General features: G+C 57.9%; 1 protein-coding gene and 2 long non-coding RNA genes across 4 annotated transcripts; 1 reads left to right on the top strand and 2 right to left on the bottom strand.

The window, feature by feature from the left end:
• The first annotated feature begins 105 nt into the window (after nt 1-105).
• Nucleotides 106-22,535, top strand: LINGO3 (leucine rich repeat and Ig domain containing 3). The gene is made up of 2 exons (XM_045378464.3): nt 106-204; nt 17,456-22,535. The coding sequence occupies exon 2, from the start codon at nt 17,502-17,504 to the stop codon at nt 19,278-19,280; it is 1,779 nt and encodes a 592-aa protein (XP_045234399.1). The 5' UTR covers nt 106-204; nt 17,456-17,501; the 3' UTR covers nt 19,281-22,535.
• Nucleotides 4,053-19,355, bottom strand: LOC141409182 (uncharacterized). Of its 2 annotated transcripts, none has more exons than XR_012428212.1 (2): nt 16,275-19,355; nt 4,053-9,338 (listed from the first exon to the last, which is right to left on the bottom strand). It is a non-coding gene; the product is annotated as an uncharacterized lncRNA (long non-coding RNA). The 2 variants fall into 2 exon arrangements; XR_012428211.1 differs by lacking the exon at nt 4,053-9,338 and adding an exon at nt 11,714-14,935.
• Nucleotides 19,889-27,822, bottom strand: LOC141409183 (uncharacterized). The gene is made up of 2 exons (XR_012428213.1): nt 20,465-27,822; nt 19,889-20,207 (listed from the first exon to the last, which is right to left on the bottom strand). It is a non-coding gene; the product is annotated as an uncharacterized lncRNA (long non-coding RNA).
• Between the last annotated feature and the right edge of the window lie 93 nt (nt 27,823-27,915).

The raw sequence follows: 27,915 nt of genomic DNA, 5'->3' as shown, positions 1-27,915 counted from the left end.
CTGCGGCCCCAACCGCCGAGCACGCGGCCCAGCGCAGCCCCCGCGCGCCCCCGCCAGGCGCGCCGAGGAGACCGGCGGGCGGGTGCGCGCGACGGCGGCGCGCACGGCGGAGCCCGGGAGGCGGCGGCGGCGGCAGCTGCTCGTGTCGGCTCCGGGCGGCCCCCGCGCCGCAGCCCGCGCCGTGTCCGCGGCGGAGCCGCCCAGGTGAGTGGCCGAGCCGGGGCCCGGCGTGGGGCGCACCCGCAGGCCTGGGGACCCCGCACCTGCACCCTGCGCCCCTGCCGCCCGAAGCCCCCAACCCGCGACCCCATCCTCAGCCAGGGAAAATTGCCCCGCGCACCCCTCCCGGGCGCATCGCTGCTTGCCAGGCCCCCGACGCTCCCCCTGGAAACTTTGGGGGCGAACTCCCCACCCTGGGGTCCCCCCGCCCCTCCCCTGGGGCGCCAAGGAGCGCGGAACCGGGTGGGCATCTCCCCGGAGCAGTGGGGACGCTGGGAGGATGCGCTCCTCTCCAGGAGGAGATGAACGGGGGACTGGTTGGGTCTGGGGTGTGGGGAACGTCCGAATAGAGCCTGCAGCCCGCGCCTTCCTGCCTGTCTCTCCCGAGCCGGGTCTGGTCCAGCCTCGGGGTGCGGAGCTGGAAGACGCACAGGGTGTCTGGGGTCCGCACCGGAGCCTGCTCCGTCCCTTAAGCTGACGGCCCAGCCTGGCGGGGAGGGACCTAGGGGCACAGGGCTGAGTCCCCTGCTCTGGGGGCCTGCGTCTGAATAGCACCAGAAATGGTAGGGGCTTCTCTCTGTGCCCTGAGGCTGGGCCTGGGTGCCCCCACCTCCCGGGCCTCTGGGGCCTGGCCAGGGGAGGCCTTGAACCCCATTCAACAAGTTTTGGGGAGCAGCACCTTTCGCCTTGGTCCGGGCACAAGAAAAGCCCCGCGTCCTTACACTGGAGACCACCTTATAACTGGGTTTCTCAACGTGTGCTTGGGGCACTAATGGTGCCGGTGTCCCGGCCCCCCCAGTTCTGAGGAGTCAGAACTTCTGAGGTGATGGGCCCCAGAAGCTGTATTCTAGCGGGCAGTCCCTGGCTAATCCATGGACGCAGTGAGGCTGCAGACACCCTTGCTCTGGCGGGGGTGGGGACCGGGCGTCTGCTGTGCAGTGGTATTCGCAGGGGGACGATCTGGGGCTTGGCTGGGGGGAACCTTCAGGGACAACAGAGCTGTGAGAACCAGAGCAACCCAGGAGGGCTCCCTGCAAGTGGCGTGGAGAGGATGGAGAAGGTGTGAGGTGTGAGTAGTCAGGTGGAGGACGCAGGCTGGAAACAGGTTCAGGGAGGGTGGCGCTGGCTTTATCAGGAGGCTGGTGCGGGGTGGGCTGCCGGGACATGGCCTTACCCTGGCGCCTCTCCCAGCCGAAGAGGCAGCCATCGTCGGAGACAGGATCTGAGCGGGAAGAACCCATGGACTTCCCCTGTAGACCCAGCTCCTGTCCCCACCTGGATGATATGGGGTGGCAGGAAGGCCGGGCAGTGGGATGGGGGCTTAGGAGAGTTCAACTCAGCCTTCCCTGCCCTGTCCGTCCAGTCTCCACCAGTGACTTCTGGCAAATGACGTCCCCTCTCTCAGATTCACCCCACACAGGATTAAATGAGATGCTGCCCACCTCGGCTGTGGCGTGCTGCCGCCATAAAACAGATGCTCAGGGCCCTTCCTGGCCCCCCCTCAGACTCAGCCATCCACCCCCAGGGTAAGCTGGGACCTGAAGGTGCCTTGCTGAGTGGGAACAGAAGGCAGTTTGATGTCTCTTCCCACAGCACTGTCATTCCCCGGCACCCCCTGAGTCACTACCTCGTCACCAGGTAGAGAGCCTCTCGAAGAACTCTGCGAGCAAAGTTTGCCCCGGGTGGGCCCCGTCGAGCCGCCCACCACCGCATGTCAATCTCGGGCCTCCAAAGAGCGCCCTCCACCCTCTAGGGGAGAGCTGGGATTTTGTGGGTAGGAGCTGGCGTCAGACTCAGGTTCAAATGCTGACTGTCTGCAGCTAAGTGATTGCGGTGAGCTGGGGCCCACTCTGACCCTCAGTCTCCTTCTCTCCAAAATGAACTTTATTATTCCCCCCCGTCAGGGCTGGGCTAGTGGGTGAAGTGGCCGGTGTAGACAGTGGGTGCTCCAAAACTGGTTCCAGATCTAGAGGCCCCGCCTGCAGAGAGCAGTCCACGGCCCCCCGTGTACAAGCTGGGAAGGAAAGTGGGTCGGTAGGCCCCCAGCCCCTCAAGGGGTTGACGGGGACTAACAGCAGATGGAAGCTAATTAGGGCTTAATGAATTGTCATGGATGAAGCCCCGGGAGGGCCTGGATCTAGGACAGAGGATGCAGGGGTCCTGGGAGACCGGCAGCGTGTCCCCAAAAGCAGACCTTGGAGGGACGCGTGTTGTGAAGGGCTGGGCCCCCTCCTCCCATATCTGTCTTAGAAGCTCGAATGGGGATCGCATCCAGACCACACTCCTCTTACTCCCACCACCCCGGTTGTGGTAGGGGGCAGAGAGGGGGAGATGCAGGTCGCTGTGGGCCTGGGGACAGAGGGGGCCGCTACCAGGCATCTCACCCCTGCCGCCTCTGGGTTTGGTCAGCCTCCAGGAGGGCCTTTCTCGAGGCAGATGTCAGCATCCCTTGCCCTGGGCGGGGACTGGAGGGAGGATGTATTTGAGGTAACCTTGCAAGAGGGCTGAGGGGAAGAGCCCTGCTCAGAATAAAGGAGGTGGATTGGAACGGCTTCAGGACTTGGCCAGGAGCCGAGGAAGGGAGCTGCCCATCCCACCAGGCACCAAGCAGGTGGGGCCGCCTCTGTTCTAGGAAGGGACCCCAGCCACTCCCAGCCACACCCTGCCTTCTCCTTGGGCTAAGAGCTTCCAGGATCATGAGTCCAGGATCCGTATCTAAGGACAGCTGGGGATACAGGGAAGAGAGGCCTCCATTGCCCAGGTCCTGCCGTGGGGGGCAGTTTTTGGGAGGGGGTCCCCAAGGCCGGTGCCTGCACTGTGGTCGCTGCAGATCTCAGACCCCAAGGAGAGGTCAATGTCCCCCGCCTTACATGCCCCAGAAGGCAGGTGCACAGATCCCGGAGGCCTCGAGCGACCTCCCTCTTCAAGACTGCAATGACCCCGATGAGTTCCGGCTGCTGTGACAGCAGTGGCTGAGAACCACACACATTTATCATCTGACCGTTCTGGAGGCCAGAGTCCAAAACGGACCTCACTGGCATCAAACCAGGGCATAAGGCTGGGTGCGGTGGCTCACGCCCGTAATCCCAGCACTTTGGGAGGCCAAGGCGGGTGGATCACCTGAGGTCAGGAGTTTGAGAACAGCCTGGCCAATATAGTGAAACTCCATCTCTACTAAAAATACAAAAAATTAGCTGGGCGTGATGGTGGGCGCCTGTAGTTCCAGCTACTTGGGAGGCTGAGGCAAGAGAATCACTTGAACCTGGGAGGCAGAGGTTGCAGTGAGCCGAGATTGTGCCACTGCACTCCAGCCTGGGTGATAGAGTGAGACTCTGTCTAAAAAAAAAAACCAAAAAAAAACAGGACATGGGCAAGGCTGGGCCCTCCTGCGCACTGCAGGCGAAAATCCGGTTCCTGCCTTTCCCAGTGCCCAGAGGCACCCGCATCCCTTGGCTCAGGGCCCCACCCTCTCCCTTCATAGCCTCAGTGCAGCCTCTTCCAATCTGTCTCTGACTTGCACCTTCCTGCCTCCTCTCGTGAGGACCCTGTGAGGATGTTGGGCCTCCGGATGATCCGGGATGATCTCCTGATCTCACAATTCTTACTTAATCCCATCTGCAGAGGCCCTTTTTCCATGTAAGGTGGCTTTATCTGCAGTTCCGGGGATTAGAACGGGCTGGCCGTGGGGAGGCCTTCATTCTGCCAACCCCATTCTGCCAACCCCAAGCCCCCCTTCCCTGTTTATTTTCTCCCATACCATGGCCCGCCGTGTGACAGCTGGCTTTCCTTGTTTCTTCTGTTTCTCGCCCATAAACAGAATGCAGGGATTTGTCTGTTTTGTTCACTGCTGTTTCTCTTAAAAGCAGTGCCTGGCACACAGGTATTGTAGTTAAGTGCTTGTTGAATGAATGAATGATTGATAATGAATGAATGAATCCTTGTTGAATGAACGAATGAATGCTTGTTGAAAGAATGATTGTTGAAAGAAGGAATGAATGTTTGTTGGATGAATGCTTGTTGAATGAATGAATGGATTGTTGAATGAATGAATGATTGTTGAATGAATGAATGAATGCTTGTGAATGCTTGTTGAATGAACGAATGAGGTGAACACATGGCCAGGAGCAGACCAGGGCCTAGGACTTGGGGCTCCTGACCCCAGCCGGCACTCAGTGGAGACTTCCCTGGAAGGAACCTCCTCACCCGACCTCTCACTCGCTCATTCCGGGGAGATGACTGGGAACCCTGCGGTTCCCTTTTGCAGAAGAGGAAACTGAGGCTCAGAGACTTCCATGTCTCTGCCCAGGGCGGTCGGTGGCCGATTCAGGTGGGGACCCCTGAGTTCTTGTCCTGGCTCTGGAGTGGACAAGGGACCGTTGGTTCAGCACCTGGTGTTCAGTTCAGCCTCCCCATGCTCCGTCGTTGGCCACAGCTCTGCGTGTGGGTGACGGGGTGCAGAGGGAGGTAGTAGCGCCCTGCTCTCTCAAGATGGAGGTGCGGCCGAGAGTCCAGACTTTCCAGGTTTGTGGGAGGCAGGGCGACCCGGGGTTGGACCGTGCAGAGCTGGACGCACCTTCCAACTGCAACCCAGATCTCACCATGTTCTTGCTCCTTATCCTCCCATGGCTCCCCATTGCCTGTGGACGCAAGTCCAGACACCTCCCTGAGGGTTCAGTGCCCAGGGCAGTTTTGCCGTTGCCAGCCAGGGCTCCCACCCCACCAAGCGCAGACACACCCCCGGCCAGCATCGCCCCTTGCCTTGCTGTACCCCGCTGACCCCGGCTCCCCATCAAGGTCTCAGCCCAGAGGGCTCTTCCCTGAGCCCGTCGAACACAGCCACAGCCCGGAACAGACCCCCCCACAGCTCCCTAGTGGCTCCCCTCCTCAGCACTTTTTTCGGACAATCTGCCCATTCGCTGGGCTGCGCGATGCTCCCCTGTTTGTGCCCCCAACTTGACGTTCAGGGAAAGGCCGGTCCCTGGAGGCCACAGACGATCCGATTGCATTGATGGGAGAGGTCCAGGACAGGCCAATCCGCAGAGGCAGGAAGCAGACGCGTGAGGGTCCGGGCTGGGGAGGGGCTGGGAGTGACTGCTGAAGGGAACGGGGCTTCCCTTTGGGGGCGATGGAATGTTCTGGAACCAGAGGTGCCGGCGGACGATCTGTGAATGTGCTAGAAGGCGTTGAATGGAACATTTGTAACAAACAGGGCGTGGATGTGCAGTGCACAGGCTGTGATGCTGCGGGCGTCTGCGTGGAGGCTGCCGTGCCTCCAGCACCCGAGCAGCACCGGGCACATGCTGGGGCATAGAAGGAGGACCAGAGTCCTGGGTGCGATCCCATGGCAGGGGCCAGCACACGGACCAGCCCCACCTGTTGAGGACAGACCCCCACTCCCGTCCACCACCGCCAACGCAGTCCCTGCCAGCGGCCCGGCCCCCCTGCCAAAGGCCTCTTCGGCCTCGGCTGCGGCTGGTCGTGCATGGTAATGAGGTTCTGTCCTTGAAACAGGAGTCCTCCCTCCACAGGGGTCGACGCCGCGCTCCCCCAGACTCCCGAGGCCGGGCAGCAGAGCTCACCAAGCCCACCACCAGAGCGGAGGACCCTGCAGGGGCAGACGGGCCATCCGGGCTTGGTGGGACGTGCCCCTTGCTCGGGAGGGGAGGCAGGAAGGTTCTCGGTGGCCAGCCCCAGCTCCAGCTTCACGCCTGTGGACGGCGGGGCGCAGAGCTGAGGAGGTGACGTCACCCGAGGACACAGCTGTTCTCACCTCCGTGGCGTTTATTACCAGCTGATGTGACATACACTGATTTCACGGTGTCACCCGCACCAGAATGTAAGCTCCTTAAGGACAGGGGGCCGGGCGCGGTGGCTCACACCTGTCATCCCAGCACGTTGGGAGGCCGGGGCGGGTGGATCACCTGAGGTCAGGAGTTCGAGACCAGCCTGGGCTACATGGCAAAACCCCGTCTCTACTAAAAATCAAAAAATTAGCCAGGTGCGGTGGCGCATGTCTGTAATCCCCGCTACTTGGGAGACTGAGGCAGGAGAATCACTTTAACCCAGGAGGCGGAGGTTGCAGTGAGCCGAGATTGTGCCATTGCAGTCCAGCCTGGGTGACCGAGTGAGACTCTGTCTCAAAAAAAAAAAAAAGAAAAGAAAAGAAAAAAAAACACAAATAAATAAATAAAAATAAAAGGACGGGGAGTTTCTGGCCTCTGTTCTCTGTTGTGTTTCCAGTTCATGGAAGGGCAGCTGGTACCTTTTCCTTTTCTTTTCTTTCCTTTTCTTTTCTTTTCTTTCTTTTCTTTTCTTTTCTCTTTTCTTTTTTTTTTTTTTTTTTTTTTGAGGCGGAGTCTCGCTCTGTCTCCCAGGCTGGAGTGCAGTGGCCCGATCTCAGCTCACTGCAAGCTCCGCCTCCCGGGTTCACGCCATTCTCCTGCCTCAGCCTCCCGAGTAGCTGGGACTACAGGCGCCGCCACCTCGCCCGGCTAGTTTTTTTTGTATTTTTTAGTAGAGACGGGGTTTCACCATGTTAGCCAGGATGGTCTCGATCTCCTGACCTCGTGATCCGCCCGTCTCGGCCTCCCAAAGTGCTGGGATTACAGGCTTGAGCCACCGCGCCCGGCCTCTTCTTTTCTTTTGAGACAGTGTCTTGTTCTGCTGGCCAGGCTGGAGTGCAGTGATGTGATCATTGTGATCGTGGCTCACTGCAGCCTCCACCTCCTGGGCTCAAGCAATCCTCCTGCCTCAGCCTCCCAAGTAGTTGAGGTCACAGGTGCGCACCACCAGGCTGGGCTACTTTTTTAATGTTTTCACAAACATTCATCCGGTCCTGCAAGGGGCTTTGTGTGTTGGGGGGGTCTGGGTCTATGAGCTGTTTAGAGCAGGCCCTGGAATTCTAGAGGCACTGTTCATGTCAGCAAAGGCCTTCACCAGGAATCAGCAGCCACACAGCGGGGCCCCTGTGGGCGATGAGGACCCCCAACCCCCACACTGACCCACACCCTCAGTCCAGGAAGGGGGTGCCCAGGGCTGGGGCTGAGGAAACTCAGGTACAGGCTGGCCTGGGGGCTCCCCGGCTCCCATCGTGTCTCTCTCTCTTTTTTTTTTTTTTTTTTGAGATGGATTTTCGCTCTTGTTGCCCAGGCTGGAGTGCAATGGCGCGATCTCAGCTAACTGCAACCTTCGCCTCCTGGGTTCAAGTGATTCTTCTGCCTCAGCCTCCTAAGTAGCTGGGATTACAGGCATCTGCCATCACGCCTGGCTAATTTTTTGTATTTTTAGTAGAGACAAGGTTTCACCATGTTGGCCAGGCTGGTCTCGAACTCCTGACCTCAGGTGATCCACCTGCCTCGGCCTCCCAAAGTGCTGGGATTACAGGTGTGAGCCACTGTGTCTGGCCTTGTCCGTGTCTCTTTTTTTTTTTTTGAGACGGAGTCTCGCTCTGTCACTCAGGCTGGAGTGCAGTGGCGCGATCTCGGCTCGCTGCAAGCTCCGCCTCCCGGGTTCGCGCCATTCTCCTGCCTCAGCCTCCCGAGTAGCTGGGACTACAGGTGCCCGCCACCACGTCCGGCTAATTTTTTGCATTTTTGGTAGAGACAGGGTTTCATTGTGTTAGCCAGGATGGTCTCAATCTCCTGACCTCGTGATCCGCCCGCCTCGGCCTCCCAAAGTGCTGGGTCGTCCATGTCTCTTAAACATCTGCTAGTCTGGGGCCTGGGCTCGGGGACGCTGCAGCTTTTGTGATGGGGCCGTCCGGCAGGCGTGGAGCTCCCAGATGCCTCCTGGCTCGGCCAGGCTGGCACGAGATGGGCAGGAGTCAGGTCCCATGGGGTGTGAGGTCCCCCCGAAACCCTAGCAGAACCACGGGAGGAAAACAGGGTGTGCAGGCCTGGGGTCGCATCTTGTACCTGCTTCCTGCCTGCTGTGTGGCCCTGAGCACGTTGCCGTCCCTCTCTGGCTCTCCACCTCCCGGTGTAAAACAGGCTGAATCACCCTGGCTCCTCCTGGGGCATGAACTAGAGGCGGGCTGTGTGCCAGCATCCTCTACAGCAAGAACTCACTCGGGGAGGTTCTGCCCTGCAGGGGACTCTGAGTCGTGTCCAGGGACATTTGTGCCTGTCACGACTGGGAAGGGGGTGCTCCTGGCTTGGAGTGGGTGGAGGCCAGGGATGCTGCTCAGCACCCTGCAGTGCCCAGGACAGAGAATCATCCACATGAGATGTCCATGGTGCCAAGAGAGACCTGCATTAATTATTTAAATTAAAAAAAAATGCTAAATCTGTCCCCTGCTCACACCAGACACCAGGATCAACTCCCAAAAGGGCAGACGGTGTAAAGCAGGGGTCCCCAGCTCCTGGGATTCACCTCCTCTCTCCCTCCTACTCAGGCATGGATTTCAATGTGTGCAGCCTCCTGGGACCTCAGCAGGGCTGAGGATGGTGGGCTGCAGAGTCTCTTGGGGGTCCGTGGAATCCCCTAACCTAGGGGGTCTGAACCAGGGTGATTCTGCTCCCAGGGGACATTTGGTAATGTCTGGGGACATCTGTGGTTGTCTCGACAGGGTGTGCTCCTGGCATGGAGCGGGTGGAGGCCAGGAACGCTGCTCAGCACCCTGCAGGGTCCAGGACAGCCCCACCCCAGAGAACGACCAGGCCCCCAACATTCACAGAGCCCAGAGAGGCCCAGGTTTGCAGAGGCTGGCCGGATCCACCCCCCATCCCATTTCCATTTGGCAGCTGGGAACACCGAGCCCAGAACGAGAGGAGCATATTGAATGTGGGGGGCGAACCGGAGCCCGGCTGGAAGGAGGGGAGTTCGGGGTGGGGGACAGAGGCCTGGCAGTGGTGGGAGACCCAGGGCAAGGGAGGAGTCTGGCCTGTGGGAGAGGAAGGGTGGAACTGAGGTTGGCTCCGTGTGGCCGGGGTGACGCTGGGGCTCTGCGAGTCACCCTGGGAGACGTCAGGGATGGGGCTGGGTCCCTGGGTGGCAGTTCAGGTGACCGGAACACACCATCGGGAGGTGTCTGTGAACAGATGGGGTTTCCATGCTGGGACGGCAGGAGGTGATGCTCCAGGTGGGTGGCCGTTTCCTGGGAGAGGAGTGGTCCGAGGGACCTGTGAGGATGGAGACAGAGAGCCCTCAAAGTGTTGCCTCCCCCAGGGCTGCAGCCTGAGGACAAGGGAGGGGACAGAGGCTCCTAAAGAATCAGCCTGGTGGTCGGGTGCGGTGGCTCACACCTGTCATACTAGCACTTTGGGAGGCCGAGGCAGGCGGATCACCTGAGCTCAGGAGGTCCAGACCAGGCTGGCCAACAGGGTGAAATCATCTCTATTAAAAACACAAAACTAGGCCGGGCGCGTGGCTCAAGCCTGTAATCCCAGCACTTTGGGAGGCCGAGACGGGAGGATTACGAGGTCAGGAGATCGAGACCATCCTGGCTAACACGGTGAAACCCCGTCTCTACTAAAAAATACAAAAAACTAGCTGGGTGAGGCGGCAGGCGCCTGTAGTCCCAACTACTTGGGAGGCTGAGGCAGGAGAATGGGTAAACCCGGGAGGCGGAGCTTGCAGTGAGCTGAGATCCGGCCGCTGCATTTCAGCCTGGGCGACAGAGCGAGACTCCATCTCAAAAAAAAAAAACAAAACACAAAACTTAGCCAGGTGTGGTGGCGGGCCCCTGTAATCCCAGCTACTCAGGAGGCTGAGGCAGGAGACTCGCTTGAACCCGGGAGGCGGAGGCTGCAGTGAGCCAAGTTCGCACCACTGCACTCCAGCCGGGACCACAGAGTGAAACTCTGACTCAATTAAAAAAAAAAAAATCAGCCTGTCTGCGCAGCCTGCTGTGACCGCGGCACAGTCCTGCCCCACAGCCTTTGCCCCACGGTGCCCTCCGCCTGGTCTGCCCTTCCTGACGCTGTCTGAGCCGTGACTTTCTCGTCTCTCTTATTTATTTATTTAGAGACAGTCCCGCTCTGCCACCCAGGCTGGAGTGCAGTGGCGCGATCTTGGCTCATCGCAACATCCATCTCCTGGGTTCAAGTGATTCTTCTGCCTCAGCCTCCCGAGTAGCTGGGATTACAGGCGCCCACCACCATGCCAGACTAATTTTTGTACTTTTAGTAGAGACGGGGTTTCGCCATGTTGTCCAGGCTGGTCTCAAACTCCTGACCTCAAGTGATCCGCCCGCCTCGGCCTCCCAAAGTGCTGGGATGACAGGCATGAGCCATCACTTTTGGCATACAAAAATTTTCAGTATTAGCCAGGCATGGTGTTGTACGGCTGTAGTTCCAGTTTCGTGGGAGGCTGAGGCAGGAGGATCACTTGAGCCTAAGAGGTCGAGGCTGCAGTGAGCTATGATCGCACCACTGCACTCTAGCCTGGCAACAGAGTGAGATCCTGTCTCAAATAAACAAAGAAAAGCAGTGGGGGTCCTGGCTTTCTAACCCCATCCTACCTAAGGCCCCGGGCTCCAGGGTGAGAAAACCGACCCAGAAAGGGTCACCCCCTGCTCAGAGTACCCAGCCCCTTCCTCACCTGAGATCGGCAAGAGTTGAGGGAGCTCTCTGGCATCTTGGCTGAAGACCCCCGCAGCCCTCCACCCAAGAGACACCCTCCTGCAAGAGACCAGGGAGGCCGGCCAGGCACAGTGGCTCAAGCTTATAATCCCAGCACTTTGGGAGGCCAAGGCGGGCGGATCACAAGGTCAGGAGATCGAGACCATCCCGGCTAACACAGTGAAACCCCGTCTCTACTAAAAAAAAAAAAATACAAAAAATTAGCTGGACATGGTGGCGGGCACCTCTAGTCCTAGCTACTCGGGAGGCTGAGGCAGGAGAATGGCGTGAACCCAGGAGGCGGAGCTTGCAGTGAGCCGAGATCACGCCACTGCATTCCAGCCTGGGCGACAGAGCGAGACTCCATCCCAAAAAATAAAAATAAAAAGAGACCAGGGAGACCAACCAGATGCGTTCAGGGCACACGGTGAGCAGAGGCAGGCCGTGTAGACAGAATCGAGTCTCCCAGGTCCCCTCTCCAGGAACCAGTTCTTGCTCCCAAGTTGGGGAGCACCAGACCCTTAGGGGACATGTCAGAAGCTTGAGTCCAGCCACCAGATCCCCCCTCCCGCCTCCCCAGCAACACCCCGCAGAGGAAATGATAGGGTCAGGCTGTTGATGGGGGCAGTCAGGGTTGTAAAACTAGGTCACAGCTTGAGTGGCCCCTGCCGGGCGCGAGGGATCATCTGTCCTCTCATCCCAGGAGTAATTATAGAGCCAGAGCTTGGAGGGTGCCCCAGAGGGCTCTTCTGCCTGTGCCGTGACAGGCGCGGTCCAGAGAGGGTAGGTTTCTCAACAGAGGTCACACAGCTTATCCGAATTGAGGCCTCCCGCCGGCACTTCTGCCACTGGATCAGTGTGACTGTGACCTGGCGATTCCAGACCTGTCATCTCTCTAGGAAACTTCCTGATTTTGCCCTTATCTGTGCTTTGTGGGAACTGCTTTAAAAAAAAAATTATTGGGCCGGGCATGGTGGCTCACGCCTGTAATCCCAGTACTTTGGGAGGCCAAGGCAGGCGGATCACAAGGTCAGGAGTTCGAGACCAGCCTGACCAATGTGGTGAAACCCCATCTCTACCAAAAATACAAAAATTAGCCAGACCTGGCAACACGTGCTTGTAATCCCAGCTACTCGGGAGGCTGAGACAGAAGAATCGCTTGAACCCAGGAGGCAGAGGTTGCAGTGAGCTGACATCACACCACTACACCCCAGCCTGGGTGATAGAGCAAGATTCCATCTCACAAAAAAAAAAAAAAAATTGGCCGGGCACAGTGGCTCACGCCTGTAATCCCAGCACTTTGGGAGGCCGAGGTGGGCGGATCACAAGGTCAGGAGACCAAGACCATCCTGGCTAAGACAGTGAAACCCCGTCTCTACTAAAAATAAAAAATTAGCTGGGCGTGGTGGCAGGCACCTGTAGTCCCAGCTACTCGGGAGGCTGAGGCAGGAGAATGGCGTGAACCCAGGAGGCGGAGCTTGCAGTGAGCCGAGATCACGTCACTGCACTCCAGCCTAGGTGACAGAGCAAGACTCTGTCTCAAAAAATAAATAAATAAATAAAAATAAATAAAACAGGGTCTTGCAGCCAGGCGGAGTGGCTCACACCTGTAATCCCAGCACTTTGAGTGGCCGAGGCGGATGAATCATTTGAAGTCAGGACTTCGAGACCAACCTGGATCACATGGTGAAACCCCGTCTCTACTAAAAATACAAAAATTAGCCGAGTGTGGTGGCGGGTGCCTGTAACCCCAGCTACTCGGGAGGCCGAGGCAGGAGAATCACCTGAACCCAGGAGGTGGAGGCTGTAGTGAGCTGAGATCATGCCACTGCATTCCAGTCCAGGCGACAGAGCGAGACCCTGTCTCAAAAAAAGGAAAAAAAAAAAAAAAAAGAACAAAGACAGGATCTCGCTGTGTTGCCCAATCTATGGCGCAGCAGTGCGATCTCAGCTCACTGCATCCTTGGACCTCCTGGGCTCCAGTGATCCCCCTGCCTCGGCCTCCTGAAGTGCTGGGATGACAGGCGTGAGCCACTGTGCCCGGCCTGTGGGCTGGGATGACAGGTGTGAGCCACCGCACCCAGCCCGTGGGCAGGATTTCACCAGTGGTTTTATAAACACTGTGGAGTGGACAGTAAGGGGGGAGGTACGGGGCGGGGGACAGATAGTGCCATCACTGCCCTAGCGCTCTCGTCCCCTCCTGTGACACAGCCCCTGAGTGTGCTGTCGGCAGGGCGGCAGCTCGGGAGAGAATGACCTAGAAAAACAGCGCTGGGAGGGAGCTTGCTGGAGGGAAGGGTTGCCTTCCCTGTAAAATGTCCAGGTTGGGATTAAACACGATTCTGAGGAGCGGGGGAGGGGGCCATGCCCCCTCTCTCGCTCCCTCCCTCCCTCCCTCAAGTTCCCTAAGTTCCCAAGCTGGGGGCAGGAGGACCAAGGCCTCCTGGAAACCACAGACCCCTCGCTTTTCTCTCGGTGGGACCGCATTCTCGCCTGACACCTTCCTTCCTGCCAAGCTCCCTGCTGTTCCATGCGGCCTGTGAACACCCAGTTTTGGCATCTGTATATACGTGTCCGTGTCCACCTAAATCCAGAATTCAGTTTGGCGTTTCACTTTATGTATTTATTTATTCAGACGGAGTTTCCCCTCTTGTCGCCCAAGCTGGAGTGCAGTGGCGCGATCTCGGCTCACCGCAACCTCCGCCTCCCGGGTTCAAGCGATTCTCCTGCCTCAGCCTCCCAAGGAGCTGGGATTACAGGTGCCCATCACCACGCCCGGCTAATTTTTGTATTTTTTTTTAGTAGAGACAGGGTTTCTCCATGTTGGTCAGGCTGCTCTCGAACTCCTGGCCTCAAGTGATCCGCCCGCCTCGGTCTCCCGAAGTTCCGGGATGACGGGCGTGAGCCACCGTCCCTGGCAAGAGGAGCTTCTTCTCTCACAGTTCTGGAGTCTGGAAGTCCAAGCTCAGGCAGGTCCAACTTCCTTTGGGGGCTTTCGGGGAGACCCTTTCTGACTCTTCCAGCTTCCAGTGGTAGCTGGCCATCCCTGGTGTCACTTGACTTGCGGATGAATCACTCCGGTCTCTGCCTGTGTGGTGACTTGGCCTTCGCCTGTGTCTCTGTGTCCAAATTTCCCTCTTATGAAGACGCCAGTCATTGAATTAGGGCTCCCCCTACTCCTGCCTGACCTCATCTTAATGAATTACAGCTGCAAGATACAAACTGTCCTCACTTACGTACGATTCGTCTCTGACATTAAGCAGTCTCCCGGGGCTCCACGTCTGTTCGCTCTCCGCTTAAATTCTTGAAAGGCGCTGGGAAGGCAGGAGCTGCCTTCGCAGATATTTAGCAGATGAGGATCGACGGCCAATGGGAACCGTGAAGAGACACAAGGCCTGGTTTGGGCCAAGGGGCCTGGGGGGATGCCTAGCAGGGCTCAGCTGCTAAGATGCCAAAAATAGCCGGCTGGCTGGCGGGCGAAGCAGCCAAGCAGAAGGGGCTGGGCAGTGCCGCCTGGTAGCTCCAGCTCCGTCCTCCCGCTCCCCCCAACCCCACCTCCACCTGCCACCCCAGCCCCCAGAATCCGGGCTGCAGCCAAGAGGAGTTGGTAGGGGTGCAGCAGGCTCCCAGGAGAGATGGGAAGAGCCCAGGACGCACAGCCATCGGGACCCACGGAGCATTGGTACCTGTTCCTCTGGGCCACCACGGCTCCATGCCATCTGCCCCCCACCCAGAGGCCCAGCTCCCCGCCCCGCTCCACCCTCTCCCTTAGCTTCTGCAGATGTCCGCCACACCTCAGGGCCCTTCCACTGGCTGTTCCCCCAGCCCACACACCCTCCCTCCAGAAATCCACGGGCTCTGTTCTGTTCAACTTTTGGGTCGGCCTGTTTCCTGCCAGAACAAGGCGCCGCAAACCCAGGGAGCTTAAAACAACCGAAACATACGCTCTCCCAGCTCTGGAGGCAGAAGTCCAAAATCAAGGTGTCCGCAGGGCTGGGGGCCCTCTGGAAGCTTCCGGTGAGCGTTCTTCCTGCCTCTCCCAGCTTCCCGGGGCTCTCAGCAATCCCTGGCTTGTGGCTGTGTCACCCTAGCCTCTACCTCCGTCTTCACACGGCTGTATTTCCCCTGTAAGGGGCTAGGTGTGTGGCCAAGTCTCCCTGTTGTAAGGACAGGAGTCGTTGGAAAAGGCTCACTGTAACCCACCACAGTCTCATCTAAACTTGAGTGCATCTGTAAAGACCCTGATTCCAAACGAGGTCCCGTGCACAGCGGGCACGGAGGGTAGGACTTGAACATACCTTTTTTTTTCCCCCCCTTGAGACAGTCTCACTCTGTTGCCCAGGGGCTGGAGTGCAGTGGTGTGATCACGGCTCACTGAAGCCTCAACTCCTGGGATCAAGTGATCTTCCCACCCCAGACCCCCCCAGTTAGGACTATAGATGCACACCACCACGCCCAGCTGATTTTTGTACTTTTAGTTGAGACGGAGTTTCCCCATGTTGCCCAGGCTGGTCTCGAACTCCTGACCTCAGGTGATCCACCACCTCGGCCTCCCAAAGTGCTGAGATTACAGGTGTGAGCCACCGTGCCTGGCCTTGAACATATCTTTTGCAGGAACACAGTTCCACTCACAACAGGGTCTGAGATCAAATGTCATCTCCCTGTCTGTGGATGGGCCTGTCCTGGATATTTCATAGAAATGAGATCACACGGACGGGCGTGATGGCTCAAGCCTGTAATCCCCACACTTTGGGAGGTCAAGGCGGGTGGATCACTTAACATCAGGAGTTCAAGACAAGCCTGGCCAACACCGCGAAACCCAGTCTCTACTAAAAATACGAAAATTAGCTGGGTGTGGTGGCGGGCGCCTGTAGTCCCAGGTACTTGGGAGGCTGAGGCAGGAGAATGGCGTGAACCCAGGAGGTGGAGTTTGCAGTGAGCCAAGATCACAGCCACTGCACTCCAGCCTGAGCAACAGAGCAAGACTCCGTCTTAAAGAAAGAGAAAGAAAGAAAGAAAGAAAGAAAGAAAGAAAGAAAGAAAGAAAGAAAGAAAGAAAGAAAGAAAGAAAGAAAGAAAGAGAGAGAGAGGGAGGGAGGGAGAAAGGGAGGGAGAGAGGAAGGAAAGAGAGAGGGAGGGAAGGAAGGAAGGAAGGAGAAGGGGAGGGGAGGGAAGAAGGAAGGAGGGAGGGAGGGCAGGAAGGAAGGAAGGAAAGAGAGAGAGAAGAAAAGAAAGAAAGAAAAAGAAAAAGAAGGAGGGAGGGAAGGAAGGAAAGAGAAGGGGAGGGGAGGGAAGAAGGAAGGAGGGAGGGAGGGTGGGAAGGAAGGAAGGAAAGAGAAGAAAAGAAAGAAAAAGAAAGGAAAGAAAAAGAAGAAAGAAAAGAGAAAGAAAGAAAAAGGAAGAAAGAAAGGGAAAAAGAGAAAGAAAGAGGATCACACAATGTGGCCTTTTGTCACATCTCTCACTGAGCATGGCATCCTCAAGGTGCATCCTCACCGTGGCCTGGGTCAGAGCCTGGCTCCCTTTGGTGGCTGAGTCGTGTTCGTGTGTGGCCGGCTGCACTGTGCTGAGCCATCCATTCCTTGGTGCACACTCCAGCCTTTCCCACTGTTTGGCGGTTACAGATGCGGCTGTGAATGTTCCCAGGTTTTCCGTGCACTGTGTGTTCCATTCTCTTGTGTGAAGACACCCAGGAGCGGACGGGCGCGGTGGCTCACACCTGTAATCCCAGCACTTTGGGAGGCCAAGGCGGGTGGATCACCTGAGGTCAGAAGTTTGAGACCAACCTGGCCAATATGGTGAAACCCCGTCTCTACTAAAAACACAAAAATTATCCAGGCGTGGTGGCGGGCACCTGTAATCCCAGCTATATGGGAGGCTGAGGCAGGAGAATCTCTTGAACCCGGGAGGTGGAGGTTTCAGTGAGCCGAGATCAAGCCACTGCACTCCAGCCTGGACGACAGAGCGAGACTCCATCTCAGAAAAACAAACAAGAAAAAACAAAACAAAACTCCAGGAGATAGGAATTGCAGCCACACGGTGGATCATCGTGCTGCTTCTTTTTTTTTTTGGGGGGGGTCTTCCTCTGTCCCTCTTGTCTCCCAGGCTGGAGCACAGTGGCACAATCACAACTCACTGTGGCCTTGACCCCCTGGGCTCTAGGAATCCTCCTGGCTCAGCCTCCTGAGTAGCTGGGACCACAGGTGCAGGCCACCATGCCTGGGTAAACTTCTTAATATTTCACAATTACTTGCAAACCAGCTAATTTTTATTATTATTATTATTTTTTGTAGAGACAGGGGTCTCACTGTGTTGCCCAGGCTGGAGTGCAGTGGCACGAGCATAGCTCACTGCAGCAGCCTCCACCTCCTGGGCCCAAGTGATCCTCCTGCCTCAGCCTCCTGAGTAACTGGGACCACAGGCCTACACCACCACATGCGGCTCATCTTTTATTTTTTTGCAGAGATGGGAGTCTTGCTATGTTGCGCAGGCTGGTCTGGAACTCTTGAACTCAAGCAATTATTCCATCTCAGCCTCCCAAAATGCTGGGATTACAGGCGCCAGCCGCTGTGCTGGGGCGGGTTAGGGGTGGGCTGTGTGCGGAGGCGCCGCGGAGGGGGACCCGGTGCTAACGGTGCTAACGTTGCTAATGCTGCCCGCTCCTCGCCCGCCCGCAGGTGCGCAGGAGGATGGTGGCGCGGCCCTAGGCCCACGCTCCGCACCATGACCTGCTGGCTGTGCGTCCTGAGCCTGCCCCTGCTCCTGCTGCCTGCGGCACCGCCCCCGGCTGGAGGCTGCCCGGCCCGCTGCGAGTGCACCGCGCAGACCCGCGCCGTGGCCTGCACGCGCCGCCGCCTGACTGCCGTGCCCGAAGGCATCCCGGCCGAGACGCGCCTGCTGGAGCTCAGCCGCAACCGCATCCGCTGCCTGAACCCGGGCGACCTGGCCGCGCTGCCCGCGCTGGAGGAGCTGGACCTGAGCGAGAACGCCATCGCGCACGTGGAGCCCGGCGCCTTCGCCAACCTGCCGCGCCTGCGCGTCCTGCGTCTCCGTGGCAACCAGCTGAAGCTCATCCCGCCCGGGGTCTTCACGCGCCTGGACAACCTCACGTTGCTGGACCTGAGCGAGAACAAGCTGGTCATCCTGCTGGACTACACGTTCCAGGACCTGCACAGCCTGCGCCGGCTGGAGGTGGGTGACAACGACCTGGTGTTCATCTCGCGCCGCGCCTTCGCGGGGCTGCTGGCCCTGGAGGAGCTGACCCTGGAGCGCTGCAACCTCACGGCTCTGTCCGGGGAGTCGCTGGGCCACCTGCGCGGCCTGGGCGCCCTGCGGCTGCGCCACCTGGCCATCGCCGCCCTGGAGGACCAGAACTTCCGCAGGCTGCCCGGGCTGCTGCACCTGGAGATTGACAACTGGCCGCTGCTGGAGGAGGTGGCCGCAGGCAGCCTGCGGGGCCTGAACCTGACGTCGCTGTCAGTCACCCACACCAACATCACTGCCGTGCCGGCCGCCGCGCTGCGGCACCAGGCGCACCTCACCTGCCTCAATCTGTCGCACAACCCCATCAGCACGGTGCCGCGGGGGTCGTTCCGGGACCTGGTCCGCCTGCGCGAGCTGCACCTGGCGGGGGCCCTGCTGGCCGTGGTGGAGCCTCAGGCCTTCCTGGGCCTGCGCCAGATCCGCCTGCTCAACCTCTCCAACAACCTGCTCTCCACGTTGGAGGAGAGCACCTTCCACTCGGTGAACACGCTGGAGACGCTGCGCGTGGACGGGAACCCCCTGGCCTGCGACTGTCGCCTGCTGTGGATCGTGCAGCGTCGCAAGACCCTCAACTTCGACGGGCGGCTGCCGGCCTGCGCCACCCCGGCCGAGGTGCGCGGCGACGCACTGAGAAACCTGCCGGACTCCGTGCTGTTCGAGTACTTCGTGTGCCGCAAACCCAAGATCCGGGAGCGGCGGCTGCAGCGCGTCATGGCCACCGCGGGCGAAGACGTCCGCTTCCTCTGCCGCGCCGAGGGCGAGCCGGCGCCCACGGTGGCCTGGGTGACCCCCCAGCACCGGCCAGTGACTGCCACCAGCGCAGGCCGGGCGCACGTGCTCCCCGGGGGGACGCTGGAGATCCAGGACGCGCGGCCGCAGGACAGCGGCACCTACACGTGCGTGGCCAGCAACGCGGGCGGCAACGACACGTACTTCGCCACGCTGACCGTGCGCCCCGAGCCGGCCGCCAACCGGACCCCGGGCGAGGCCCACAACGAGACGCTGGCGGCCCTGCGCGCGCCGCTGGACCTCACCACCATCCTGGTGTCCACCGCCATGGGCTGCATCACCTTCCTGGGCGTGGTCCTCTTCTGCTTCGTGCTGCTGTTCGTGTGGAGCCGCGGCCGCGGGCAGCACAAGAACAACTTCTCGGTAGAGTACTCCTTCCGCAAGGTGGATGGGCCGGCCGCCGCGGCGGGCCAGGGCGGCGCGCGCAAGTTCAACATGAAGATGATCTGAGGGGTCCCCAGGGGCGGGCCCTCCCCTCCCATCCCTCGCGGGCCGGCCGCTCGCGTGTCCACCTATGCATTTCCCGGAGGGGGCGGGGGCGGCTGCACGGCGGCTCCCCTGGGAGAACTTCCCCTTTTTTTTGTAGACGCCCAACCGCAGGACTGTTTTTCATCAGCATGCGTCTTTTTGCAGTTTCTCAAGCGTTTTCTAAAGGTTTCAACCCGTCTTCCTGTCCCTGCTATGGTGGCTGAGTTGGCGGTGGGGGTGCGGGCTGCAAGGTGGGGTGATGGGCTCCCATCTACCAACCTGGAATGACTGGGGGTGCTGAGAGACCCCAAGATCCTCAGGGCCCGCAATTCACACCCAGGAGGCACAAGTCTGCTGCCCCCAAGCCCTGGGCTTCCGCTCCCCCAGCCCTTTACACACAGATCACACCAGGGAGACGGTGGACACCCAAGACCCACAAAGGGCCCTACAGCCCCAAGGGGAGGGTGCGCAGAAAGTCTGCATTGCTCACACCTGGGCCTCCTGCACCTCACACCCAGAGACACACTCACACCTGGAACCCAATCACACAGGTGAAACACACCTCACACCCAGCCGACACTAAAACCAGACCCGGGGCGCCAGAGCTGACCACAGGGGCAGGCAGGGCTCTCGTGAGAGCAAAGTTCTCACCTGGGACAGGCACAGCTCACACTTGAGACACAGCTCACACCTGGGATACAGCTCACACCCGGAACAGGCACAGCTCACACCCAGGACACACAGCTCACACCCAGGTCACAGCTCACACCCGGGACAGGCACAGCTCACACCCGGGACACATAGCTCACACCTGGAACACAGCTCACACCCAGGACACAGCTTACACCCGGACACACTCAGTTCACACTGGAACACACAGCTCACACCTGGGACATGCTCAGCTCACACCTGAGACTTTTCACACCTGGGACATGCTCAGCTCACACCTGAGACACAGTTCACACCTGGGACAGGCACAGCTCACACCCGGGACACAGTTCACACCCAGGACAGGTACAGCTCATGCCTGGGACATATAGCTCACACCTGGAACACAGCTCACACCCGAGACACAGCGCACACCTGGGACAAGTACAGCTCACACCCAGAACACACAGCTCACATCCGGGGCACACTCAGTTCACACTGGAACACACGGCTCACACCTGGGACATGCTCAGCTCACACCTGAGACACAGGCACAGCTCACACTGGAACACACAGCTCACACCTGGGACACACAGCTTACACCTGGGACACACAGCTTACACCTGGGACATGCTCAGCTCACACCCGAGACACAGCTCACACCTGGGACAGGCACAGCTCACACCCAGGACACACTCAGCTCACACCCAGGACATGCTCAGCTCACACCCAGAACACAGAGCTCACACCTGGGACACACACAGCTCACCACACCTGAGACACACACCTCACACCCAGCTGACACTAAAACCAGGCCCTGGGCACCAGAACTGACCACAGAGGCAGGCAGGGCTCTCGTGAGAGCACAGCTCACACCCGGGACATGCTCAGTTCACACCTGGGACAGGCACAACTCACAACTGAGACACAGCTCACACCTGGGACACACAGCCCACCCCAGCGCCTGCTCAGCTGAGCATCTCCCAGCCGACCTCAGGGCCTGGGCTCAGGTCTGCTGAGGACCCAGCACACGCAGCGGTTACAGTCAGGGGCCCCCACGCCCTGTCCTCCGTCCTCCCCACAGCCCAGGAGGGCTGTCCGCAAGGAGGAGCCATTGCCCCAGCCCTCCACCTCCCTCCGCTGCCACTTGCTTCTCAGAACAGTTGGCAAGAGAGGGCCACCCCACAAGGGAGAGGTAGCCACCCTGGCCCCGGCCCAGGACCATGGCTTCTGGGGTCCTGAGTGTCCCTCTAAATGGGTCTACTGGAGGGGCCTTTGCCTCTAGGTACGCATTGACCCCTGAGCCAGCCTCAGACAAGCCCTGAGCGTGGCCCCATCATGCCCGGCTCTGCTGACTCATGGCTCAGGTGGGGAACAAGACCAAAGAGCACAGGGGGCTCCCGGGGGGTCCCTGCTATGTGCATTGCAGAGGCAGTGACAAGAACAAGGCCGAAACAAGGGCTTCACCCTGCAGGAAGGCCTGGACCCGGGTCCTTGGAAGAAGGTGATAGAAGAACCTTGGTCTCTGCACCTGCAGTGGTCGGGCAGATCTAGGACCAAAGCTGGGGTCACAGGCCGACTGCAGCTCAGGTCAAGGAAAAGCTTCCCCGAAGTCACTGCCCTGTTGCTCTACAGATGGTGAGCTCCCCGTCACGGGGGGTAAACAAGGAGGAGCTGAGGTTTTGCAGAAGGATTCAGACACTAGACAGGGACCATAGGGACCATCTGTGACCTGGCCTCCTCATAGCCAATTTTTGCCCCTCCCCCTCCACATCCTCCAGAGGACAGTTAGGACATTGCTGGGGGCAGGGACAGGAACCATTGTTGGGCCAAAACCTCAGTCAGAAAGGGCTTGGCTGCCAACCGAGAGGTTAGGACAGACCCTCCAGGACTTTGCAGGAAGGGCTCAAAAGCAGCTCTGCTGCTGCCCAGCTGTACGATCTCAGCTGGTGACTGAAGATCACCTAGACCATCAGTGTCCTCATCTGTAAAATGGGTCTGAGGGTCAAACCTATTACCCTGTATTCAGAGGCCAGGCCTGCAGATGGGCCTGATGGCTTGACTTGGATCCTGGATCCCTCAAGACTGCTCTGAGATCAATCAGAGAGAAACAGAGAGAAAGCCGGCTCAGCCCTGGAGGGTGTTTGAGCAAAGGTTTCAGACGGAGCTGCAAGGCGACGCCGGCCCATTCTCCCTGAGCTGTGGCCGGGAGGGCCCAGGCCTGCACCACGGTGTACAGACGGTCCAGGGGGCTCGACATGAGTGAGGGTGAAGTTCCTGTAACCCCAACCGCCACCCCTGAATTGGGCACAACCAATTATTTTCTTCGCACCTGCCTGACTCTGCTTACCATGACAACCCCAAGGGCCTCCCCAAAATTGATATCCAAGTGCCTTTAGCCTATCAAAGACAGGAGGGGGTGCATTCTCGGTCATGTTAGGGTTCACAGAGCATCCGTATATTAGGATTTCCCAGCCCCCTGAGCTCCCCACCCCATCCCAACATGAACCAAGACCCCTCAGTCCCCCACCCCTCATCCTGCTGTATTTGGTTCAAATCCAATAAAAATGGAACCGATTTAATAACAAACTTCAGATTTTGTTCTTACTCCCGTGGGAGCAACAGGGGGCAGGGCTGAGGGATGAGGGGCTGCTGGGGTCCCCAGGGGAAGCCAACCCTGAGAGAATTCCACGCCACTAGTGACGTGTGATAGGCCACACTTCTGCAGCGCCCATGCTGTTCCCAGCGCTGTTCCAGGCGCTGTGTGTGTTGCCTCCTTTCACACTGAGGCCAGCCCTGCGAGCTGGGTGGATCCTGTTAACGAACCCATTTTACAGATGGGTCGAGCGAGGGGCAGAGAATGGAGGGAAGCCGCTCTGAGACCCCAGCTAGGGACAGGTGGGGGCTGAGAAGAGTGGGCAAAGCTGGGCCGTTGGGAAACTCCCTCCCCAGCCTCAGGCCAGGGAAGAAAGAAGACATGGGTCCCCGCGGTGCCTCCTGGAATTGGCCTGTCGGGGAGTCTGGGTGCTGCTGACAGGGTCCCACGTCTGCCCTGCCTGTCTCTGAGGGCTCCCAGAAAAACCAGGGAGTCTTGGCTTTGGAAGTGAGATTAATAAAGTGCTTTAGCCCGCGCCAGTCCTCACTGACAGATGGGGAGATCGAGGCACAGAGCGGCAACAGATGGGGAAGCCGAGGCACGGAGAGGCGACAGGTGGGGAAACTGAGGCACAGTGGGCGTGAAGGCTCAAACCCCACCCACCCAGGAAGGCACAGGGAGAAGCTCGTGTTTTTTCAGGAAGGAGGTGGACGGAACCAGAGTGCAGAAGTTCCAGCCAAGAGCAGCCTCCCACTCGCCACAGCCCAGTGTCGGTCTCCGGACCTCGGTTCCCCCGTTTGAACCTAGGACTAAGGTTCCTTTACTTCCCTGCCCTTCGGGGGCAGAACAGAGGCCCGTCAGGGACTGTGAGGCGTCCCTCTCTCCATGCCTGGTTTCAAGGCAGCTGGAGGGTGAGGGGGGCTCTAGGCTGTGGGACTCTCCCGTGGGGACTGATTTCCCTGCAGCAAAGGCAGGTGAAACTATTGTCCTGTGGGCCTCAGAGTCCCCATCTAGGAGAGCCGCCCGTTCCCCGTGCAACGCTCTGAGTGCCTGACATGAACCAGGTGCAACCTCCAAGCTTTCCATGAATCCTGTCTCCTTTATGGGGTGCCCTGCGGGGAGGGCAGGGGAGACCTCAGAAGAGGCCCTTCCTGCTCAGGCAGCCAAGACCCAGCTAAAGTAACACCCATCTCCTTGGTGGCTGGAAACCCAAGAGAGGATCCCTAAAACCAGGACGGGACCAAGCCATCCTCATGCCTCATGTCTGGGTGGCTTCTGACCAAGCCTGCCTTGACTTCCCCTCCCAGACAGAGCTAGGACCAGCCCCAGCCCACGCCTGCACCCTCGTGGGTCTCTCACCCCCATCTTCTGGACGTGGACGCGTGTTTGGGGTATCTCTCTGTCTCCCACATCCCCCCAGCAAGCCGACATCTTTTCCAGGTGATTCCTTGAGCCCCGCATATTAACTTCCCTCCTGTTTTCCTCCGCAAGACAGAGACACGATTCCCACACGCAAGCTTTTGCTCATGGGGCCAAGGGAAGCTGGAGCTCAGGTCTCTGGCTTCCATTGCTGCGTGGCCTGGGGCAAGTCACTGCCCCTCTCTGTGCCTCGGTTTGTTTGTCTGTAATTTGGAAGATAATAATCCTGCAATAGGCTGGGCATGGTGGCTCACATCTGTAATCCCAGCACTTTGGGAGGCTGAGGCGAGTGGGTTACCTGTGGTCAGGAGTTCGAGACCAGCCTAGCCAACATTGTGAAACCCCATCTTAACAAAAAATACAAAAATTTGCCGGGTGTGGTGGCAGCCGCCTGTAATCCCAGCTACTCAGGAGGCTGAGGCAGGAGAACCACCTGAATCCAGGAGGCGGAGATTGCAGTGAGGCAAGATCGTGCCACTGTGCTCCAGCCTAAGCAACAAGAGGGAAACTACCTCAAATAATAATAATAATAATAATAATAATAATAATAATAATAATCCTGCAAAAGTTCTGTGGTATGCAGGATAAAAACTGCATGAGTTTCCTACAACTGCAGTTACAAATGGCCACAAACCTAGTAGCTTAAAATAACTTAAAATTATGATCTGACAGATCTGGAGCCCCAAAGTCGAAAATCAGCAGGGCTGTTTCCTCCAGACGTCCCAGGGGAGAATCTACTTTCTGCCTTTTCTGGCTCCAGAGCCGCCTGCATCCGTGGGCTCGTGGCCACATCATTCTGACCTCTGTTTCGGTCATCACATCTTCTTCTCTAACCCTGAGCCACCTGCCTTCCTCCTTACAAGGACCCCTATGTGGACACTGGGCCCCCCAAAAATGAAGATCTCCCTATCTGATGAAAGGTAGCCGAATTCCATCTGCAACCTTGATCCCCCTCACCAGACAGCTGCCTCGTCAGATTCCGGAGATGAGGACACAGGAGCTTTTTGGGGCTGTTATTCTGCTTACTAAAAAAAAACAAAAACAAACAAACAAAAAACGGGTCAGGCACAGTGGCTCCTGCCTGTAATCCCAGCACTTTGGGAGGCCGAGGCAGGGGGATCACTTAAGGTCAGGAGTTCAAGACCAGCCTGGCCAACATGGTGAAACCCCATCTGTACTAAAAATACAAAAATGACCCAGGCGTGGTGGACGTGTGCCTGTAATCCCAGCTACTCGGGAGGCTGAGGCAGGAGAATCGCTTGAACCAGGGAGGCAGAGGTTGCAGTGAGCCAAGATCGCACCACGGCACTCCAGCCTGGCGACAGAGTGAGACCCTGTCTCAAACCAAACAGGCATTTTTCTCCGAAAGGCCAAAGTCATGTGAAATCCATCAGCATGTGGCCCCCCTGCCCCGTGCTGGGCAATGCTGGAGACCCAGAGAGAATGTGGTCCCAGCTCCCGCAGCTCAATAAGGGCCTCTCAAATGAAGGGACAACTGTAGGATCTGGAGGGGCCTGATCCAGAGGCCACACCACACTATGAACTTTTTTCTTTTTTTTTTTGAGACAGAGTTTCACTCTTGTCACCTGGACTGGAGTGCATTGGCACAATCTTGGCTCACTGCAACCTCTGCCTCCTGGGTTCAAACGATTCTCCTGCCTCAGCCTCCTGAGTAGCTGGGATTACAGGCGCAGGCTACCACGTCTGCCTAATTTTGTATTTTTAGTAGAGACAGGGTTTCACCACGTTGGCCAGGATGGTCTCGATCTCCCGAGCTCAGGTGATGTGCCCGCCTCGGCCTCCCAAAGTGCTGAGATTACAGGCGTGAGCCACCATGCCCAGGTTTTTTTTTTTTTTTTTTTTTTTAAATGGAGTCTTGCTGTGTTGCCCAGGCTGGAGTGCAGTGGTGGGATCTCAGCTCACTGCAACCTCTGCCTCCCAGGTTCAGGTGATTCTCCTGCCTCAGCCTCCAGAGTAGCTGGGATTATGGGTACCCACCTCCATGCCCGGCTAATTTTTTGTATAGGCATTTGACCAGCTTTTGCATCATTTTAAACTCTGTGCCCTGGCCAGGCGCAGTGGCTCACGCCTGTAACCCCAGCACTTTGGGAGGCCGAGGTGGGCAGGTCACCTGAGGTCAGGAGTTTGAGACCAGCCTGGCCAACATGGTGAAACCCTAACTCTACTAAAAATAATAATAATAATACAAAAATTAGCCAGGTATGGTAGCCGGTGGCTGTAGTACCTTGGGAGCCTGAGGCAGGAGAATTGCTTGAACCCGGGAGGCAGAGGTTGGAGTCAGCCAAGATTGCACCACTGCACTCCAGCCTGGGCGACAGAGTGAGACTCCACCTCAAAAATAAATAAACAAAATAAAAACTAACCAGGCATGGTGGTGCACGCCAGTGGTCCCGGCTACTCAGGAGGCTGAGGTGGGAGGATCACTTGAGCCCAGGAAGCAGAGGCTGCCGCGAGCTATGATCACACCACTGCACTCCAGCCTGGGCGACACAGTGTAGGTGACGGAGCGAGACCCTGACTCAAAGAAAAAAAAGTATGGCATGGGACCCACTCGAAGGATGTTCATAAAGGAAAGGTAGTCTCCTTCCTCTCCTTCCCTTTCTCAGGGGATTGGGGGAGGCCAGGGGGACTCAGCAGTGGCTCTGTGGACCTCTGCTTCCAGCCTCGAGCTGCTGTGTGACCCTGGATGGAGCCCATATTGTCTCTGGGCCCATTTCCTTCAGGGAAATGGGATCGGGAACCCCTCATGAAACACACTCAATCTTTGCTGCAAGAACATCTTTGGGGCCGGGCAGGTTGGCTCACACTTGTGATCCTAGCACTTTGGGAGGCCGAGGCAGTGCAGCAGGACGAACCACAGACAAAACTCCTTAGACACTGGATTAAAGAAGGAAGTGGATTATTCGGCCGGGAGCATCGGCAGACTTGTGTCTTAAGAGCCGAGCTCCCCGAAAAAGACATTCTTGGCCTTTTTAAAGGCTCACAAGTTTAAAGGGTCCATGTGAAAGGGTCGTGATAAATCGAGCAAATGTGGGGAACGTGAATGGGGACTACAGGCATGAGCTAACAGACCAAAAAGTTTTACAATGCTTTTTCCATACAGTGTCTGGAATTTACAGACAACACAAGTAGTTTAGGTCAGGGGTCAATGTTATTATTATTACTTTTTTTTTTCTTTTGTTTTTTTTGAGACGGAGTCTCGCTCTGTCGCCCAGGCTGGAGTGCAGTGGCGCGATCTCGGCTCACTGCAAGCTCTGCCTCCTGGGTTCACGCCATTCTCCTGCCTCAGCCTCCCGAGTAGCTGGGACTACAGGCGCCCGCCACCACGCCCGGCTGATTTTTTGTATTTTTAGTAGAGACGGGGTTTCACCGTGTTAGCCAGGATGGTCTCGATCTCCTGACCTCGTGATCCGCCCACCTCAGCCTCCCAAAGTGCTGGGATTATAGGTGTGAGCCACCGCGCCCCGCCTATTATTACTTTTTTTAACTCCTAGGGCCGGATGGTTTTGCCAAGGTTGTCTGGCTATTTATCTTACTTTTGTTTCTTTCTAACTGTTTGCTTTGTCTCTCTCCTCCTGTCTTGTGAACTAGGCAAGGTGAGGGGAGGAGGGCAGCAGGAGGAGTAGTGGGCTCCTTCCCTAGCCAGAGGATCGCCCCAGGAGTTCGTTGCAGGCTGCAGTGAGCTGCGATTGCCCCACTGCGCTCCAGCCCGGGCAACAGTGTGAGACCCTGTCTCCAAAAAAAAAAAAAAAAGAAGACAGTTTTGACAGGCACACACTTCAGCTGGAATTTCACCCCGCGTCTGCTTTTCCTTGGGTTTTTTCCATTCTTGATTTTTCCATTTATGGTGATTTTATCTACAACGTCTTTTCTAAATAAATGCATCGAGGCAGTGAGGAAGGGGGAAGGGGGAAAGTGAGCCGATTCCGTTTT

Source organism: Macaca fascicularis, chromosome 19 (assembly GCF_037993035.2).
Source record: "Macaca fascicularis isolate 582-1 chromosome 19, T2T-MFA8v1.1".
Lineage (NCBI taxonomy): Eukaryota > Metazoa > Chordata > Mammalia > Primates > Cercopithecidae > Macaca > Macaca fascicularis.
This window is presented reverse-complemented; position numbering and strand designations above follow the sequence as displayed.